At 40.2% G+C, this 21,997-nt stretch overlaps 1 protein-coding gene and 1 long non-coding RNA gene across 2 annotated transcripts in view; one reads left to right on the top strand and one right to left on the bottom strand.

Annotated features, from left to right (window-relative positions):
* OXCT1 (3-oxoacid CoA-transferase 1) overlaps positions 1-3,369 on the bottom strand; it is a 120,824-nt gene extending 117,455 nt beyond the window's left edge. The window contains exon 1 of the mRNA XM_044232420.1: positions 3,228-3,369. Within this exon, the coding sequence (XP_044088355.1) occupies positions 3,228-3,305 (78 nt within the window). The 5' untranslated portion in view covers positions 3,306-3,369. The remainder of the gene's footprint in view (positions 1-3,227) is intronic.
* Positions 3,370-4,087: 718 nt separating this feature from the next.
* On the top strand, positions 4,088-21,320 carry LOC122894679. The gene is made up of 4 exons (XR_006381796.1): positions 4,088-4,129; positions 6,445-6,502; positions 15,706-15,779; positions 20,954-21,320. It is a non-coding gene; the product is annotated as an uncharacterized LOC122894679 (long non-coding RNA).
* Positions 21,321-21,997: the final 677 nt, after the last annotated feature.

Raw genomic sequence — 21,997 nt, 5'->3', positions numbered from 1 at the left:
TTATTTATTTATTTTTTTGTCATTCAATACTCCACAACTTTAAGAAAATATATACTTCCTTCTGAAGGTCTTTCAGGGAAAATCCATACAGCATACTGCTTTATTTTTAAACGAATCTTATCTTAATGATACGGAACTGTACACCCAGGTGTTATTTACCTTGTTACCTTGCAGTTAAAAAAATCAGGACACAGGGAGATTGATACTGCCCACTTCAGTATCAAAGTTTGATAAACAGAAGTGGGGAGAAGCCACTTCTGTTTATGAGAGACGAAGACAACCCTGTTGGAAGGTAAAGGCAATAACATGCAGGTGGATACATGCACTTGGCAAGAATATGGCATCAGTGCCAAGTGGAGGTGGTAATATGTGTTGTAACACTTACCAATGTCAAGAGTGAATTAAAGGTGGATGTTTACCTTACACTAAACACTACCAGTTATGCACTTACGACATGAATAAATAAATCACAAAGACCCTACAGGGAGTTACTGACTCTAGGCCAATTCTCTGAAGTTGTAGCACACTGTTTTTGAGGGAACATACATGTTCTTTTTATTCTAACAATAGAGTGATGCCCAGCACTTGACAGGAGCAGAGATGAAGTCATGATGCATTCTTCCCGGTGTATCAGAAAGCTTGAGTTTGCCAGAGTTAAAATACTAATGAGGATGGGGAACTCAGAAAGAGGAGAAGCATAAATAAAGGTACTGAGAGGAGCCAAGCCCAGGGACATGTGGGATCAGGCCCCATGGAGAGAAGCTTGTGAAGATCGGGCTGGAAAGGAAGACTGGGGAAGGCCTTAAGGACCTCACTAGAGATGTGACTTCTTCCTTCAATGAGGAAGGGACACCAAAGCTTTTGAAACAGAGATGTCAAAACTCATATGAAAGCCTGAAACAGGAAGAGGCAGAGGAAATCATTCTTTCATTCACTCATCCATTTGTTCAAAAATATTCATTCTGTACAAAATATATGAAATACTGGAATACAGCGTTGAGACAAACAAAAAACCACTCAGGCATAGTCCCTGCACTGATGAAAGTTGCAAACTAGCAAAGGTAACCGTCATTAAATAATTACAAAAATTTAAATACAAATGTTAATATCTCATCAGGGAGCTAAAAGGAAGAATCAGATAGTTGCTGGGAAAGAGCGCTAAGGACATCCCCAAGGAAATTTCAGCTAAAGGTAAATACATGACACTGGTTATCCACTGGAGGTGGAGGGAAGAGAGGAAAGAAGGGGTCCAAGATTTCCCTGGATGGATATGGATGCTATTGGCCATAATGAAAACAGAATAAAACAAGGGGGGAAACAATCACTTTATGACTGGTTCACTTTGGGTCAGAAAGAGCTTGAAGGACTAAGTGTCATCCAGGTGGACTGGATCGGTAAGTTGTACCAGGGGAGAATGGAATTGGTGAGAAATCAGGGGGAAAAACCAGGTTCAAAGAAGAAAGGCAGCTAAGTGTTAATGGTATTTTTAGGAACTTCTTCCAGTAATAATTTTCCAAAGTGAATAGAGAATAGTATTAAATGCTCCTTCTCAAACAGTAATGGAGGAAGAAAGAGAACTTCGGATGGTGTATTCAAATCTAAGTCCATGCCAATGACTCTGAAATGTAGTTCTCAGACTAACCGCATTAACAGCATCTGGGAACTCATTTATGTAAAGTGTGGGAACCCACACGGGACCTACTAAATCAGAAACTCTAGAGTTGGACCCATAAACTGGTTTGCTAAAACCTCCGGGTAATCCTGGTTCATTAAAGCTTGACAGACTTGCCTAACACACACACACACACACACACACACACACACCATCTCATCTGTCTCCTAAGAGTTTTGCTGGGCTTCTGAAGTGGTTTAACGCCATAGGAAAGTGAATAAATAACACTTAGGTAAATAAGTAACTGCCAAAAGAGGGAATGTTTTTGACCTAGATCCAAGGGTATGGCAGTGTCCTGGTCTGCATATTTCAGCACCGGCAGCAGTGTCAGTGAAGGTCAGTCAAGTGCCCTTTTAATAATGCTTTATATACCCAAAGCTATCAGCAATTACCAAAATGCTTCCTAAAATGCATTTATGAATAAAAGGTCCCAGTTCTAAATCATCCCATATCATTTACCTAAGGGGCTTACTGGCCCCTCTGCGTTCACTGTTCTCAGAGACTGGATGCGGGAAAGACAGAGCAACTGGGGCGCGACAGTTCCCTGTGAGAAGCACCTTATGCAAGATACGCTTTCAAGCTCGAAACTATTTAATGCGCTACTAAATAAAAACGCCACTTTTCGTTTTTCCCTAGAAAGGAAGAGGCTCCCGCGATTAGGCTGATAGCCAAGGTAAACCACCCTCCAGGACCTAGCACTCTCGGCCTGTACTGGCCTCTTAGGGCTCCGGACAGGGACCGCACCTGGGCGTGGGCGTACAGGTAGGGAGAGCCCAGCGGGCGTGCCGGAGGGGGGGGGGCGGTGCTTATCAACCAACAATCGCGGTGAAAAGTGTCTCAGGATACCACTTGGTGGAGAGCTGGCACTAAGGGCGGCACAATGTTTGCTAAGAGTTTGAAAATGGCAATCCTCCAACCCGGATGCCTGCGCCACAAGAGCGCGCGCGACGGGGAAGATGCCCAGACGAGCGCTCCCGGCGGGTTCCCCTTCTCCTCCGCACCGTGCGGCGCAGCCAAATAAGGGAGGACAGGGAGGGCACGACCTTCCACCCCGGCGACCCCGAGCATCCGCCCCCTCCGCGGCGACCCTGCGCGGACCCGCAGCTAACCTGCTCCAAAATCCCCAACGCGAGGCGCAAACCTGTCCCCTGCTGCCTGCCGTCACCCTTGCCTCTCCCTCGACCGGGGCACCCTCCCAGGAGGCTGCCCGCGGGGCGGAGATGCGAGCCGAGAGGACGCCTGCCCCAGAGGACGCGAGCGAGCCCTGAAGGGCGCCGCTGCCAGACGCCCTCCGGCCCCCTTTCAGCCCCTCCGCGTGCTCCCACGCCTGGTCGCGCCCGCCCCGGGGCAGCGGCTGCAGAACCACGCAGAGGCAGACACCCGAAGGGGCAGCGAGGCAAGGCAGAGCGTCGTGTGTCTCGTGCCCACGAAGACGGCGCCACGGATGCTAAGTGGAGGGGTGGAGCGGGTGGGTGTAGTCAGGGGAGAACGCGGGCACCGCGCGGGGTTTCGTCTGCGTCCCGCCGGCGCGTGGCCTTCTTCGCTGGCACTTTACCTTGGACCAGACGCCCCCGGTGAGGCGGGCGGAGGCGCAGAGCGGGGACCGGGCGGAGAGGAGTTTGAGGGCCGCCATGTTCCAGGCCGGGCGTGGAGGAGGCGACGGGTTGGGGCGCGCGCGTGAGGGTGTGGGAGCGCTGCCGAGCCCAGCCGCGTCGACGCCGAGGGAGGGAAGGGAAGACGCTCGAGGGGCGGGCTGGAGGCTCGACCGCGCGTCGATGACGTCCTCCCCTCCCTCGCCCACTGAGGCTGCAGGTTTAGAGAGACGCGGGGCTGGGAGGGGCCCGGCGGGGAGCGTGAGCCGGTTGCAGCCCGGGCGGTTGGCGGGGGAAGCGCCGCCGCCCTTGGGCGGCAGTGTCCGTTGCCGCGCGTTCCAGGCAGCCGCGTCGGCGCGCGCTTCCTGCTGCAACCCCTCATCAGTCCGTTAGCTTTGAGGGGCTGCGGGGGTTTGCTTTCCCCAAGGTCTGCGGTGAGGGTTGGCCTAGCATTCGGGCGCCCCAGGGTCTGTCTCGGAGTCTGTTGCTTTTCCGAGACAGTGCCTGGCACCTGTGTGGGCTGCAAAGGGGATACCCCCTGGAGGTCCCCTACTTCGCTTACCCATCCGGGCAGCGTTCCCATTTCTTCCATTTCTCAGTCCCCTCTCCCCACACTTGGCCCTGGCTTGTGTAAAGTTAAGTTTGCCTTAAGAACCTGCCACAAGCCATCTGTCATTAGGTGTGGCCAGGGAAGCCTAGGCAGCACTGTACCTGGACAAGAGAGACTAGGTTAGGGCTGGGCCTCTAGGACCGTCTCTTCCTTCTTTCCTTTCTTCCCCATCATCCAAGTCTGTATTTTTCAGGACTTTTCTGGCACCTGAGTCCCAAAACCTCCAGAGATTACTCAGCAGCTGTAAACATGCAGGTGTGTATACCCCTTTGACTGTCCCTGGGCAAGTTACAATAACTTTCCTGTTTCAGTGTCGTTATCTGAACATTTTATTTTATTAAAAAAAATTTTTTTAAATTTATTTGACGGAGACATACACAGCAAGAGAGCGAACACAGTAGGGGGAATGGGAAAAGGAGAAGTAGGCTTCCTGCTGAGCAGGGAGCCTGATGTGGGGCTCCATCTGAAGGCCCCAGGATCTTGACCCAAGCTAGGCAGACACTTAAGGACTGAGCCACCCAGGCGCCTCCTCATCTGAAAATTTTAAATCTCAGAACTATCTAAGATCTACATGAGATAGTTCATGGGAAGCTTCTGGCTCTGTTATAAACAATAAATGTTAGGCATCATTCAAGTTGCAGTCCTGAACTGGTATGGCAAATATATGCTCTTAAAGCCTTATCTTTTGAACAACCCCTTGAGGACATGAGCGAAATCTGATTTCTTCAGAAGTATCCTCTGCACTTAGCAGGACCAAGGACCAAGGGGAAACTCAGTAAAGGCTTTATTTTATTAAGTGCTAACAAAGTCCTGGGAATATGGGTGTTAGTTTTGAAACAAAGCAAAGCACACAAGGAAATTAAATGATACCTTAGCTTCCTCAGCAAGTACACCTAATGCAATGAACAATCATGGTCCAGCTTCAAGTCTGTCCATAAAAGCATTTGCCCTTTTATTGTATTCTTTTAGCTCCTTTTCCCTCATGGATATTATCATTTTAATCAACATCAATGAGGGAATAAGATACCAAGTTAGACTATCCAATTACATTAAGAGAAATTAACTTAGTAATGCTCTATATTGAAAATATAGAGTGCCTGGGTGGCTCAGTGGGTTAAAGCCTCTGCCTTCGGCTCAGGTCATGATCCCAGGGTCCTAGGATCAAGCCCCACATCGGGCTCTCTGCTCAGCAGGGAGCCTGCTTCCTCCTCCTCTCTCTCTGCCTGTCTCTCTGCCTACTTGTGATCTCTGTCTGTCAAATAAATAAGTAAAATCTTTAAAAAAAAAAAAAGTTGGATAGTGGTGAAACTCGGTTATTAGAACTTAAATCCCATTACTAGTCCTAATACAGCATACAGCAGTTACTGTACTGTAGCTTACAGAATGTGAAAAAGCTGACATTCGCAGTTGGGTCTCCTTTCCCACTTTCGCCCTTCCAGAGGGCATACGAAATGGAAAAGGACTTTGGCAACTTCATCTAACTGTGGTCATATGACTCACTCTTCTTGGCTGGTCTCTGTTGCTTCTGGCTAAATTAAAACACACATTTCCAGTCTTGTACTCTGTGTGACTCTAATTCTTGTGGGGGAAAAAATCACCCTCACTATGGTCAAGACACTGTACTGTTTTTTAATGGCTCAATGGCTATGTTTTATACATTTTATCTAAAATAGGAGTAACTTGAACAAATTACAGAAGAGCTCTTCTGTACACATTTCCCTCCTGGTTCCACAAAGCCATTTCAATTTTAGTTTGTGAAAAAACCTATTTTTTTTTTGAATATCTGAATTTTTCTGAACTAATAAGAATAGTTCCCCCTTGCTTTAAAGGACAGCTTGTGGCAAATATATTCTGGAAACTTTGTGTAATCTTGCACAGCTTAATTTACACATTCTTAAAAATTGGAAGAATTTAATTGAATTCAAAGCTTTTAAACAAAAGGCCTGATTCCAGAGACGCAATAAGGAAAGTTTATTTTGTATGATGTTATTTTATATATGTGTATTTATATATGTATATCTTATGTTGTTTTTATATACATATACACATTCATTTATATATATGTATTTGTATATATGTATATATGTATGTGTGTATATATATATATATTCCCTCTCTGTCGAATGAAAATAGACAATTTGTCAAAGTTAGATTGTAAATTGTCATTCTCTGCTTGAGAGATTTTTGTTTAAATTATCCTAAGATGCTATTTATTAGCATCATCTCTCATTACTGAAAGATAAGACATCCTGCCCTCACATTTGATGGAGTATTTACTCCTCCACACTGATAAACAGGGGCATTTGAAGACTTGTTTTTCAAAGGTTGTTTGACTGGCTTAACTAGTAATGGGAATTTTTACTAAGTCATTTGAGTCAATTAAAAAAAAAGAATGTGTGCTTCATTGTATACAATGGTTTGTTAACATAAAAACAAATCCCTTCAGAGAAATAATTTTCCTCTAGTGGATTTGAAAGACAGAAGTTTGAAATTTTACATAAATCTGTAAATGTATTGTTTTATGATGCAAATCATCATCTCCTAATTTACTTCTTTTGTGGTTTTCATAGATTCTTTGAAGCAGTGCCTTGTATTAACTAATGTGCATTTAATATTCAGTGGATAAAAGTAAGTTAAATTTTACTTACAATGTAGGGGGAGAAAAGGTAAAATAAGTACATGAGATGTTTGGAGAGGGTTCAACTCCAAGAATGAAAATGAAACTTATGTTAAGGTGCTAAAGAAACTTACAGGAGCAAAACACACCAAAGCCATTTTGTACGCATGCACATCTGATTGTTACTTCTGCTTAAAATCCCTCAGTGGTTTTCCCCACTGCCTTTAAGACCCAAAATTCAAGGGCACCCAGGTGGCTCAGTTGGTTAAGCCTCTGCCTCCCTGCATTGGACTCTGCTCAGCAGGAAGACTGCTTCTCTCTCTCTCTCTCCCTCCCTCCTGTTCCTTCTGCTTGTGCTCTCTCTCTCTCTCTCTCTCCCTCTCTGAAATAAATAAATATTTTTTTTTAAAAAAGATTCAAAGTTCAGGCTTCCTACCCTGGCATAGAAGGGGATCATCTCTTCTGGTTCTCCTTCCCCCTGCATTATTTTCTTTATATATCAAGCTATTCAGCATTTGCCTCTTGACTTCCTCAGGATGAATTCACACAACAAACATTGGTAGCAAAAGGTAAAGCACATGGACTCTTTTAGCCTGCCTGGGTTCAGATATCGGTTCTGCTATTCTCTAACTAAGGGGATCATCGTGGATAAGAGTTTGAAAAGAGCCACAGAATGCAAGATGTAAGCTCATGTCCAGACCAGCGTCTGTTTGCAGTATTCAGGTGCTAGAAGGTTATACCTTGTGAACTTAACTATTTTTCAGATGCTTTCTGATCTGGAAAATATCAGGCAGGATTCAAACCCTTGACTATAACAGCATTAAAGATTATTTTTATCTTTATACCTCCCTCTTTTATGAGATGCCTTTGAAGCTGACCCTCAGACCTACGTTTCCCTCACTCTGCCCAAGTGCCCAACTTCAGTTTCAGTTTCTCTTATCTGTTTGATTGCAGTCCCTTCCTAGATAAACTTCCTTTCCCTCTCAGAGTTAACCACCTCTTAAATGATCATTTCCAATACAACTCTGGTCTTCTCACACACTCTCCTGAACTTTTCAGGAATCCTCATAGGCTACAAATTAAAGTTCAACATTCATTTGTAGCCATCTCTCTAATCCAGGCTCAGCAAACCATATAAGCTTAATGATTTTATAGAAGTACTTCAGAGTTCCACACACATTATATTTTGAAATGAAATCTTAAGTTATATTCGAGCTACTCTGTCAATTCTAACAAATCAGTAGCATATGCACTCAATTGTGAATTATCTCTGATTTCAACATACTAAAGGTTACCAGATTGCAGTTAGGAGGCAGATCTTAATAAAGTTTCTCTGTCCTCTCAATGCCTATGCTAGAACTTAAAAAATAAATAAGTGTTAACAAAGGTAGAGGCTCTGTACTTAGCTTTTTTTTTTTTTTTTTAAAGATTTTATTTATTTATTTGTCAGAGAGAGAGGTTGAGAGAGCGAGCACAAGCAGACAGAGAGGCAGGCAGAGGCAGAGGGAGAAGCAGGCTCCCTGCCGAGCAAGGAGCCTGATGTGGGACTCGATCCCAGGACGCTGGGATCATGACCTGAGCCGAAGGCAGCTGCTTAACCAACTAAGCCACCCAGGCGTCCCTGTACTTAGCTTTTTATCATTTTCACTTTTGCATGTTGACTCACATAATTTTATATAGATGTATAACACTTGGATGCTCTGCTCAGACAGGTCTACTGCCTAGCATTATTTCTACAGCATACTAGTTTTTCAACAAGAGCACCTAAAGCACTTCATGATAATGTCATATTATGGATAGGATTAGAAGTTGTCTTCAATTTTGGTCACTTAATATACATTTGTATATGCAAACAAGAAGTAACCAATATGATTAATGATTGACTATTGAAGCAAACACTTTCTGCTACTTTTAAGCTTCTGATTGGCTTTAATTGAAACAGATTTTATGGATTTTAGGGCAAGCTGTAGTATAAATCAGAATTTTCTTAGTATTGTGCACCCAGAAAGAAAAACAAAAACAAGAAAACCATCAGGCATAACTCCATGGTTGTGAAGGTTTTGTTCATCAAAAGAGTTTTGTTATCTTCATTGACTTCATTTATAACAGAAAAAATATTTCACAATTAAAATGAAAAAATCATTTAAATTATAAATTACCACTTTGATATTTTTAATATTATAAATATAAAATGTATGTTTATTATATATTATAATAATATAATATTTTGTATTTGTTTTATAATATTTGGGTTATAAAGACATTTTTACTTTAAAGTAAATGTTTACTAATTATTTGGGTTATAAATGCAATTTTATTTAAAAGTAAACTATGGCAGCCCACATTCTGCTCCCTGTACATACCAAGGGCTTTTTTTTTTTTTAAAAGGATTTTATTTATTTATTTGACAGAGAGAGATCACAAGTAGGCAGAGAGGCAGGCAGAGAGAGAGAGGAGGAAGCAGGCTCCCCGCTGAGCAGAGAGCCCAATGCGGGACTCTATCCCAGGACCCTGAGATCACGACCTGAGCCGAAGGCAGCGGCTTAACCCACTGAGCCACCCAGGCGCCCCCCAAGGGCCTGTTGACATGGAGTCTTTGCTCATGCCTTCTTTCCTATTATTAAAATAAAATGCAAAGAGGAGACACAACTTGAAAATTCCCTAAGCAAACAAAATCATTTAAGCCATGTAAGCAAGACTAAATCCTATTTAATTAATGTAAGTGAAACTTAGGACATTTCTTATAAATGCCTCTGATAATCATAAAATAAACAAGCCATCTTCCTAAAATGGTATAAGATAGTCAATTAAAATTTTTATTAAGGTATAATTGACATATAACATTATTTTAGTTTCAGTTATACAACATAATGATCTAGTTAACAGCCACCACCACATACAAATAGCATGTATTTTCTTGTAATGAGATCTTAAAAATTACATACAATATAGCATTATTAGTTACAGTCACCATGCTATACCTTACACCCCATGATTTATTTATTTTATAATTGGGTGTCTGTAATTTTTTACTCCCTTAACCCATTTTCCCTATTCCCTATCCCTTCTGGCAACCAGCATTCTGTTTTCTATGACTTTGGGGATTTTTGTTTGTTTTTCATTTTTTAGATTCCACATGCAAGTGAGATGGTAAGTATTTGTTCTTCTCTGTCTGACTTATTTTACTTAACATAATGCCCTCAAGTTCCCTCTGTGTTGTTGTAAATGGCAACAATCTCTTTTTTATGACTGAATTTTGTATATATCCATATACAGAAGATGTATATGTACACATATGTATAAAACAATATATCACATTTTCTTTATCCATTCATCCATTGATGAACACATAGACACAGGTTGCTTCCTTGCCTTGGCTATTATGAATTACGCTGTGTGAACATGGAGATGCTTGTATCTTTTGAGTTAGTGTTTTCTATTCCTTTGAATAAATACCCAGAAGTAGAATTGTGGGATCATATGATATTTCTATTTTTAATTTCTTTGAGAAAACTTCATCCTGTTTTCCATGGTGGCTATATGAATTCATATTCCACCAGCAATACACAAGGTTTCCCTTTTCTCCACATCCTTGCCAACACTTATTATTTTTTGTTTTTTGATAACAGCTGTTCTGACAGGCATAACTCAATGTCGTTTTGATTTTTGCATTTTCCTGATGGTTAGTGATGTTGAGCACCTTTTCATGTACCCTGTTGACTGGGTGATTGATTATTTATTTATTTATTTTTGTGACACCATCCACTAGTTGTGCTCTAAGAAAACTACTAATGCCTGCAATAATATATTTCAAAAAAATGCTGCCAAGACATTGTGATACCCTTTATTTCTGTATCATGTTCCATGTTTATTATTTTAGCTGCTCAGTAGAGCAGAATTCAGGGTCACTTATCCAGGCATAAGGAACCAATTCATTATATTATAGTACATCTTTTTGAAAGTTTTATTTTGCCACCACTAAAAAGTAAAAATTTTAAGTGTGTGTGGAAATGTTAAGGATAATTGTAAAAAGCAGAATTCAAACTGTATAACGATCACAGCTGTGTGTCATATAGTTTCACATACGGCCAAAAACTGGAAAAGACCACTGAAAAAATGAAAAAAAAATACATATAATGAGAGCAGGACTTTAGGTATTTTCTGTCACTGTTTAAAATATTATGTAACTTCTAATTGACTTTTAATATCACATACATATAGGTTTTTTTAAGGTTTTATTTATTTGACAGAGAGAGAGACAGCGAGAGAGAGAATACAGGCAGAGGGAATGACAGAGGGCGATGCAGGCTTCCTGGGGATCAGGGAGCCTGATGTGGGGCTTGATCCCAGGATTCTGGGATCACAACCCAAGCCAAAAGCAGACAATTAAGGACTGAGCTACCCAGGCACCCCTATACATAGAGGTTTTTTTTTTTTTTTTAAGATTTTGTTTATTTATTTGACAGACAGAGATCACAAGCAGGCAGACAGGCAGGCAGAGAGAAGGGGAAGCAGGCTCCCCGCTGAGCAGAGAGCCCCATGCGGGGCTCAATCCCAGGACTCTGAGATCATGACCCGAACTGAAGGCAGAGGCTTTAACCCACTGAGCTACCCAGGCACCCCTATACATAGACTTTTGATGTGAGTTCAAAATACCCTTATTTCAGGATCTCAAGGTATTTGTACCACTATATTCATTGCAGCATTGTTCACAATAGCCAAGATGTGGAAGCAACAGAAATATCCATTCACAGATAAATGGATAAAGAAAATGTGATATTTACATACCTTACAAAAGAAGGAGATCCTGCCATATGTAACAGCATGAATGCACCTGGAGGACATTATGCTAATTGAAGTAAGTCAGCCACAGAAAGACAAATACTGTAAGATTCCACTTATATGAGGTATCTAAAAACAGTCAAATTCATAAAAGCAGAGGGTAGAATGATGACTGCCAGGGACTCAGGGAGGGGGGAATATGGGAGTTGCTATCCAACATGTGTAGAGTTTCACATATACACAATGAGTAAGTTCTAGAGATCTGCTGTACAACACTGTGCATGTAGTTAATAATACTGTATTGTCCAGTCAAAAATGTGTTAAGAGGGTCTATCTCAAGTGAAATGTTCTTTTTTTTTTTAAAGTTTTATTTATTTATTTGGCAGAGGTAGAGAGAGATAACAAGTAGACAGAGAGGCAGGCAAAGAGAGAGGGGGAAGCAGGCTCCCCACTGAGCAGAGAGCCTGATGCGGGACTCTATGCCAGGACCTTGAGATCATGACCTGAGCTGAAGGCAGAGGCTTAACCACTGAGCCATATATGTTTATGTATATAAACATATACATGTTCGTATACTTCCTGTGTATAATATTTATATGTATTCATATGTATATACATACAAATATATATTTCCAGTTTGGTTACTAACTTTGCCTTCTCCAGTCCTAACCCGGGAATCCAGAGGAGCATTTCAGGAGACTGAACATTGTGTTTCACATCACACACTAATCGTTCCTGTGGCGACCCACAATGGAATGGCAGTGATAATCTTCCAACGTGTATTTCTCTATAGATGAATGGGGGTGTCAGCCTTCAATGAAAAGAATCTACATATACTTCAGTGATAAAAAGCTATTAAGTTGGAAAATAAATAAATCAACATGATAAACATCTCCCCACTTAAAAATTATTAATGGATACTAGCCAGTTCCCTGTAGGCTTGAGCTGTGACTTGAAACATGGCAACCCTCCAGGCAAATCTACACCTGGTTTTCTGCCTATCTCAGAGTAGCCTGCTGTCTCATTTATTGATGTCTAACAAAACACTTCTGCTAAAAGGACAGAATGGACAAATATTACTGATGAGTCCTAGAGCATAACCAGTCTAAAAGTGTTAAAGTGCTATTTTACTAGAATGCAGTTAGGAAAGTACTAGGAGGAATTCACAGATATCTTTACCTAGAGATACTACCCAGCGGTCATAAAGAATAAGAGGGATCTACATGTACTTACAGGAAAACTTCACCAGGATATATTTTGAAGAAATCAAGTTGCAGAATAATGTGTATTATGTGATTTCATTTATGTAAAGAGGAATAAACCAAAATTATATATTTGTAATATTCATATGGAAATTCATAGAAAGATATCTGGAAAAAACAAACAGTGGTTATTCTAGAAGGTTAGAAAGAGTAGGAGTCCAAAATGAAGACAAATTTATAATTTTCCATCTATATGCATTGCCTTGTTTTGATTTTTACTGTAGGTGATTGTATACTATTTGTGTAATTTTTTAAATTAATCATTATCCAATAAAATTTCTTAAGCTCTTAATTATGCAGACTTTGAAATATTAAAAAGAATGACATATTTCAATATCTCCAAGACATTGAAAAGGCAAAAAATCAAATTAAAGCCCTATGACAGTAAGAATCTACAAAAAAAAGAAAAATTGCTTTTGTTTATTCATGAATGCCCAGGAGAATATTTATAGAAATTTCAATAGGAGTTACTTTTATTTCATGTGATTTGACTTTATTCTTTATGCTGTTAAAATTAATACTCTTATTTCATTGTGGATAAAAGGTTATATAACCTCCACCTTCTTTTTGAAATATCTATAAATATCTGTTCCTGAAGAGGTGATAAAAACAACTTTAAAATTTGAAGTCATCAGACATTTGTTCTAGAGCAGGTTCTCTTCTATACAGCAGCAGTATAAGAAGAAATGAGATATATTCCCTTTCATGGGACAAGAAGTCTAGTTCTGTTTTGTTTTATTTATTTATTTGATAGAGTGAGTGAGAAAGAGAGAGAAGGAGCAGGGGTAAGGGTAGAGGGAGAAGGAGAAGCAGATGCCCTGCTGAGCAGGGAGCCTGACATGGGGCTCTATCCCAGGACCCCAGGATCATGACCAGATCCAAAGGCAGACACTTAACTGACTGAGCTGCCCAGGAACCCCTAGACGTCTAGTTTTTCTAAGAAATATTTCTTTGGCATTGCATAGAAAAGAGCTAGAATCTAATGATTTGGAAACAAGAGAGTCATGTTCTTGTCATAATGAAATGAATAAATTAAAAGTAATATCTTGTGTTTTAGAATAATCTGTGGCCCTCTTTTCTGATAATAATTGGATAGGTATGCAATAATAATTGAATTGTCTATTGAAAGTCAATCCTAGTAATGATAAAACTGGACTCTCTGCATGTAAAAGGCGGCTTATTTTTACATCTTTTTAGTTGAAGGGTGGGGCAGGAAGAGAAATAGAAGTATTCCCCATAGCCAGATCTTTTGTAAGGGTACCATTCAAATCATGATAAAAGGAAAATCCAACAGGAAAATATTAAAATTATAAATATATATGTAACTAACATCAGAGTGCCAAATAAATAAACAAAGAGAGAAATAGACCATTGAATAGTAATAGAGACTCCAATATTCAACTTTAAATAATGGATAGTATAACTAGGTAAAAATATCAAGAGACCTATCAACTGATTTTCAACAAAGGTGCCAAGACTAGTCAATGGGCAAGAAATAGTCTTTCCAAGAACTGGATATCCACAAGCAGAATTAAGTTGGAGCCTTTCTTCATACCAGAAGCAAAAATTAATGCAAAATGGATCAAAGACCTAAATGTAAAATGAGCTAAACTATAAAATCCCCAGAAGACACAGATGAATTTCATGACCTCAGATTTGGTGATGGGTTCTTGGAAAAGTAAGAAAAACAAAAAAAAAAAAACATGAGCAGCAAAAGAAAAAGGACACCATTAAGAAAGTGAAAAATCACCTATGGAATAGGAAAAAATAGGAGAAAATCATACATCTTATAAACGATTTCTATTTGGAATATATAAAGAGCTCTTACAAGTCAATAATAAAAATTTTAATGGCCCATTTAAAAATGTACAAAGGATCTGGATAGACATTTCTTCAAAGATACACAAATGGCCAATAAGCACATGAAAAGATACTCAACACAATTATTCCTTGGGGAAATCCACATCAAAAACACGATACCAGTTACACCCAATAGGATGACTAAAATCAAGAAGTGAAGTAATAGGAAATGTTGGTGAGAATGTTAGGAAAATAGAACCCTAACATAGTGGTGGGAAAGTAAAATGGAAAACAGTCCGGCAGTTTGTCAAACAAACATAGAGTTACCATATGACACAGCAGTTCATTTCTTACCCTAAAAAAGTGAAAACATAGGGCCACACAAAACTTGTACAGAAATGTTTATAGCAATATTAACTGCCAGAGGTGAAAACAACCCAAGGTCCCATCAACTGATGAATAAACAAAATGTGGTAAATCCAAACAGCAGAATCTTTTTTTTTTTAAATATTATTTATTTATTTATTTGACAGAGAGAGAGATCACAAATAGGCAGAGAGGCAGGCAGAGAGAGAGAGGAGGAAGCAGGCTCCCTGCTGAGCAGAGAGCCCGATGCGGGACTCGATCCCAGGACCCTGAGATCATGCCCTGAGCCGAAGGCAGCAGCTTAACCCACTGAGCCACCCAAGCGCCCCAAACAGCAGAATCTTATTTGATAAGAAAAAGGAATGAAGTACTAATGCATGCTACAAAAATGGATGAACCTTGAAGACGTTGTGTAAGCAAAAGCAGCTAGTCATAAAAGACCATATGTGATTCAATTTTTATGAAATACAGCACAAGTATATGTCATATCCATTATCACAGAAAGTTCTATTGGACAGCAGCGTTCTGTCCAATAGTAATAAAAGAGCTGGCTGTCCTTTAGACATGAATAATTTCTAACAAGTCTTTTAAGAGCTGGGAGCAAACAATTAGATGTTGGATTCTTACAAGAATCTGGAATGTAAGCAGATTTGACATCAGATAGGAGAAGGTGATATGATAAAAGCACAAAAAGATTTTTTTTTCCCCACAAAAAGATTTGAATCTGCCACATGGCTAGCTCTGAAGACAGATGAAAGGGCTACGTGTTAGGGAATGTAAAAAACGCAGCTCTAGGAGCTGGAGAAAAACAGGAAACAGATTCTTCCCTAGAACTGCGAGAGGCAGTGTGCCCTGTTGGCACGTGTGGAAACCGATTTTGGAATTCTGACCTCCAGAGCCATAAGGAAATAAACGTGTGTTGTTTTAAGCCACTGATTTTGTGGCAATCTGTGACAAATATAAACCCAATGGAGGCCTTAGCCAAGTTTCTTTGCCTTTTCTAGGTTCTGGATTTTTTCTAGGCTACTCACATTCCTTGGTTCATCACCCCCTTTCTCCATCTCCAAAGTCGGCAAAGGTGAGTCCAGTTCTCCTCTGGCATCACTCTAACGTCTGCCTCCCTCTCCCACTTTTCACCCTTGTGAATAGTATAATGGGTTCACCCAGATAATCCAGGGTAACATCCCTATTTTTTTTTAGGGATTTTATTTGACAGGCAGAGATCACAAGTAGGCAGAGAAGCAGGCAGAGAGAGAGGAGGAAGCAGGCTCCCTGCTGAGCGGAGAGCCCGATGCGGGGCTCGATCCCAGGACCCTGAGATCATGACCTGAGCTGAAGGCAGAGGCTTTAACCCACTGAGCCACCCAGGCGCCCCTAACATCCCTATTTTAAGTTCAGCTGATTAGCAGTCTCAATTCCATCTGCAGCCTTACTTTTCCTTTGCCATGTAAGGTAACATTCACAGGTTCTAGAAATTAGGACGTAGATGTGTTTGTGGGACTATTGCTGTATCTATATCTACCACAATGGGTCAATTATCCTTTTAATAAAATCGAATATATTGGGGGCGCCTGGGTGGCTCAGTGGGTTAAAGCCTCTGCCTTCCGCTCAAGTCATGATCCCAGGGTCCTGCTTCCCCCGCCCTCCTCTCTGCCTGCTTCTCTGCCTACTTGTTATCTCTCTCTCTGCCAAGTAGATAAATAAAATCTTTAAAAAAATCAAATCAAATCAAACATATTAATCAAGACTTTGGGTGGATAGTTGCTCACCTCTCCTTGGAAAGGAAAGAAGGTAAAATATTCAGATCTTTGTGTCTGTTTGGGTGGAACTGGAATGGGGCTGAGTGAATAGGATTCAAGAATGATTCCAAAATAGGAGCTGGGGTACCACAAACGGGGTAGGAAATGATAATCCCTGGATTGGACATTTTAAATTTGAAACACCTATGGCATTTACAGCTGAAATGCCCAGTAAGTGATTTCATATAACAGTATATGGAAGTATGAAGCTCAATGAAGAGGTTTAGGTTGGAGATAGGATAGATTTGGGTGTCATTGTATACATTGTATACATGATGGCCAAATCATGAGAGTGAGAAATGTTAAACAGAGCAGAAAGGATGTGGGAAGTAAGAAGAGGAGATGGTGTTCGAACCCAGGTCTCTCATAGTCTGAGGGCACAGTTGGTAACTAGTGTGATATAAAGCATCCCCAAAGGGCCAGTGGAAAGATGGGGAAGAAGGTGAGAGTGGTGGAATAATCAGAGATCTAAGAACCAAGAGAAAGGAGGTTCTAATTTCTACTCTGCCACTCGCTACTTGTGGGAAATTAAACAAGTCATGTAACTTTTTCTGAGCTTCAGGTTTTTACCTATGAAGTATGGAAAATATTTATATCTACCTGCTTCACTGAGTTGTTGAGACTTAGAGATAAGGTGCAAGAATTTTCTGGGAAGTTAAAAGTGCTATACAAATATAATTTATTTGAAGAGTAAAATAATTCCTTTTGTTCTTTTTTTTAAAGACTTTTATTCTTTTGATAGATAGATTTAAGATTTTATTTACTCTTCTGATATTCTTTTGATAGCAAGAGAGAGAAAGGACAAGCTGGGAGGGGGGCAGAGGTCGAGAGAGAAGGAGGCCTTCTCAGGGAAGGGAGACTGGTGTGGGCTTTATCCAAGGACCGTGAGATCATGACCTGAGCCATAAGCAGACACTTAACTGATTGAGCCACCCAGGCACCCCAAGTAATTTTCTGATACCACTACCACTCTGATTTACTATGTGAGCTCTAAGTCATGCTGCATGGACCAAAATGTGTTTTTGCCTCAAAATCTGAATTAGAAAAAAATCACATATGTTATATTAACATCATATACACACATAAGATATATTATGCAGGATATATGTACTGGTATGGTGGAGGGGGTTTGGTAAGACTGAAAAAAACAATAGAAGACTGTCTGCACAATACCACTGGTGTTAAACCATAAATTGTGCTCAGATTAACTGAGCAAGGGTGTATTGGCCTTTTAGATAATTTTCTGTTAGGGACTTGAAGAATCTGAAGTTTTTAATCTTCTGTATCCATTTAGGAAAACTGGTTATAGCTCACTGGGAATAGGAATAAAGGATTGATTAAGACCATGAAGACCAGGTGGGACAGGGATGAGGAAGGAAAAGCCAGACAGAAGAGGCTGCTTAAAACCATGGTAGAGTATCACCTAGACCTCCTGTGTATCTGTCGTTATGGGAGAGCAAGATTTTCTTTCTGGCAGTGATCTCAATCTCTCTGCTTTTCAGACATCGCAGGCATGGTAAAGGGATCAGGGATCATACAATAGTGAACATTTGTGATTTTGCTGCTCAGTAGCCTCCAACCACCCTTTTCTGTGTACTGACCGTTTTTAAAATAAAACTTCCTTTCTTTACTTTCAGGTCTAACAGTTTGGCAGGGAGGGGTGAACCCACCTGCTCCAAGGGACAGTGATCCCCTGGGGACAGTAATGGCCTTAGGGATGAGCAGCTGATCACATTCAGGCGTGTGAGGACCAGGCTCTTAGATTTTGTTCTGGTTGTTAGGAGATTAAGGCTCTTCTTTTTGACTGGCTTATAATTTGAAGAATGGGAGCCCAATGCTGCTGGCAGCCTTTGCCACCATTGGTACCACCTTGAAAATGGCACCAACAGAGAACCAAGGGCAATAGGCAGTTCAAGAGAGACCTGGTTCTAATGCCTTTATTTGGGCCTCTGTTTTTCAGTTACATCATTCAGCAAATTTTTTTTTCTGTTTTTAGCTTATGCCATTTTATATCTAATTTCTTATCAGTTACAACAAAAAAGCTCCCAGTTGATTGTGGCTGTGTTGGAAAATATCCATTCTCGCTCTTTCCAGAGTAATGGAACTATGGTGACCAACTGTCTAACATTGAAAATCCTGTGTCTCATGGAAGCCCTAAATTCCAGACAAACTAGGATCACTGGTCACACTAGAAGGCTCATGGGTTGCTGGGAATAAAGCCTACATTTTTCTAGCTTCTTATATCCTGGTATGGCCTGGCTAGTTGGATATAAGTGGAAATGGTCAATGCAGCTTCCAGGAAATGTCCTTAGGAGGAGGGAACATGATCTGCCTTTCTTCCTTTCTACTGGCTGGAATATGAATATAATGCCTAGACTTCCACAGACCACCTTAGATCAAGAGCTGATTTCCTTCCTTAGGAAGGAAACACTTGTGGCAGAACAACAAGATGGAAGAAATCTGGCACCCTGACACCATGGAGTGCTTATACAACTCTGGACTGAAAACTTACAGATTTCTGGACTCTGAGAGAGCAATGAGCATCTGTCTTAAGCCTCTGTGGTTTTGTCTATAACTTACAATTAATTCTTATTCACTGATAGAATATCGAATTGAAAAAAGCCCTTTCTGGTGCACCTGGGTGGCTCAGTCAGTTAAGCATCTGCCTTCAGCTTGGGTCATCATCTCAGGTTCCTGGGATCGAGCCCCACATTGGGCTCTCCATGAGTGGTGAGTCTGTTTCTCCCTCTCCCTCTGTGAGCTTTCAGTCACAAATCACAAAGTTGCGTACTGCCGTTCTCTTCCTCTCATGGTAGTTTTCTTAGATATGAGGCCTGTAATGGCTGCAGCCTTTACAGTCAGGCTGTGGGTAAAGCCAACATACAAAAAATGCAAAGCCAAAAGACTTGCAGAGAAATGGAGCTAGGGCTGCTGATTTAAGTCAGCACTGAAGCCTGTCCTGTGTCTGGGATTCATTTTCCAATTCATTTACTTCCTCATTGTTTAGGTTGTAGCTGATTTTTCTGAGAACTGCAGTCAAAATTATTCTACCTAATAGCGCCTGGGTGGCTCAGTGGGTTAAACATTCCACTTGTGATTCCGGCTCAGGTCATGACCTCATGGTTGTGAGAATGACCCCCACATCTGGCTCTTTGGTGAGTGTGGAGCCTACTTAAGATGCTCTCTGTCTCTCCCCCTCTGCCCCTCCCCTTCTACAGTGTCCCTCTCTCTTTCTCTCTGCCCCAAAAAGATAAAGTCCACAATATTTAACATGGCATCAGAAGCCTTGCCTGATATGCCCCTACTAACATATACCCATTCTGTATTTTTTTTTATTGTGGGCAACAAAAACTGACTCTAATTAGTTTCAGGATAAAGATATGGGAAATTATCAAGAAAAAGTTATCAAGAAAAAGTTGAGATATGGGAAATTATTAAGAAATTATCAAGAAAAAACTATCAAGAAAAAGTTGAGTAACCAAGATTTAGGGAGCCAAAGAAACCCAAGTCCTCCCCTAGGAACCTCTGTAGCAGCAGATGGGTTTCTCCCTGGAGCACTGACATTAGTATGATTAGTCCTGTCTCTGTGCTTCTCTCTTCAGTGTTTCAAATTACCTGTAGAAAGAATCTGATTGACTTGGTTTCTGTCCGATTTTTACCTCTGGATCTATTATCTACCATTTGATCTATCTCCACAAAGGCCATTCTGTCTTGTTTATTACCATACACCTGTGCCTGTTATTGAGTAGGTGCTCATTAAACATTGAATTAATGAGCAACTAATTGAATAAATGAATTGGCCATGGCCAGAAGACAGGGTCAATTAATATAGATATTGCCAACAGAAGCTCACTCTAGGGTTTGAAGTTTATTTCCATGGTTATGAGTGGGGCATCCACCTTAAGAGATAGCCTTAAAGCTCACCTTGTTCCACTTTTCCCCTCACACTAGGACCATTTGGCTTCCTTCCATTCCTCCAAACTGCCAAGCAATTTCCAAACTTAGAGTCATTGCATATGCTATTACTGTTCTGGTTATAGATTTATTGACTATGAGCTCGAAATTTATCCTGTTTTGCCTCTTCTATGAGTAAAATAAATGAATGAATGGGCCCTTTAAGTATTTTTTGGTAAGCTGATACGATGTTAAACATTGTCAGTAGAGGGAACTAGAGAGATACTGCAAGAGACAAAAAGTCTTCCTGGTCCAAAATTTGATTAAACTTAATTAATTTCCTTTTAGCTAATTGGATTTTATCCAATTATTAATTAGCGATGAGGATAATGGTACAAGTAGATCAATCATTTATTTTAGAAGATAATTTGGTAGATTCATAATGAGTTATTAATTTCTTTGAGAAGTTTTTAAAATCTAGCATATTTTTACAGGTTTTTTTTAAAAAGTAAAAATAACTTATAAAGTTGGAGAAAATTACTCATATTTTCTTTTTTAGGACAGGGTTTCTTTGGCTTCAAGTATTTTCTTCAGTGCCTTTCGTGGTGGAGCTGGCTGTTACCTGTTTATATCTATGGTGAGACACTCTTCTTCAGATGCTTACTTTGGTATGGTCTTGCACAAATCACAAAACTGTGTACTGTAGGGTTTGGAGAAGTTCAAAGTCAAATTCTTCCCAATTTCTTCATCTGGAAATGAAGGGCTGTACTATATGCTCTCACATCCCTTTCAACTCTCTGAAAACAAGCACATACTTGATTTATCGGTTGAGCAATAATTCCCAGTGCCAAGTATGCTTTCTACTAAAAGTCCATGGTTGTTGAATGAATTATTGGAATCGTAAATTTATTTAAAATAAACACCGAGGTGCCAAATGCTTATTAGAGTTTTGATTCTTTAGCCATACTGATCATAAAATGCAAACTTCCTGGCCTTTACATGCATGACAAGAGAGTAATTTACTGACAAGATAACATAGAATCTTAAACTAATAAACATCTGAATACTTATGATTCCTGTCCATCCACTATGTTTAGAGTGAACTGAAGGAGAAAGAAACTGTTATAAAGATCAACTAAGAAGCCACTGTGATTAATCATTTATAAATCACAACACTATCACATTCCCTATTTTTAGTATTGCCTATTAAAGAAAAACTATCTTTCACAAAAAGTAAGATAGAATAGAAATTTTTCAAGATGTACTTTGTCCAAATGAAAAACTAAACACGAGTTAAGATTTGTTTGGCAAGAGGCAAGAATATAGAGAATGAAAAGTAGACATTAGACCTGTAGACTAAGTGCTTTAAAATTCATTCTTGAGAGGATGAACTTCACACATAATGAGCACATTGAGGGTTGAGGTGTGTGGCAATGGAACTTTTTGTAAATGCAAAATTTTGGTACTACTGGACGCGAGACGGTTAAAGTACATTAATACAAGCCAGCCAACGCAGTTCAGAAATAAAACAAACCCAGGTGCTAAAATTAAGATTTGGAAAAGCGACACTCAACAAGCAGACCAGGAACGCCCACTAGTGTTT

The sequence above is a fragment of the Neovison vison genome, chromosome 1, assembly GCF_020171115.1.
Source record: "Neovison vison isolate M4711 chromosome 1, ASM_NN_V1, whole genome shotgun sequence".
Lineage (NCBI taxonomy): Eukaryota > Metazoa > Chordata > Mammalia > Carnivora > Mustelidae > Neogale > Neogale vison.
The sequence above is the reverse complement of the archived record's forward strand: the minus strand, read 5'-3'. Positions and strand labels throughout refer to the sequence as shown.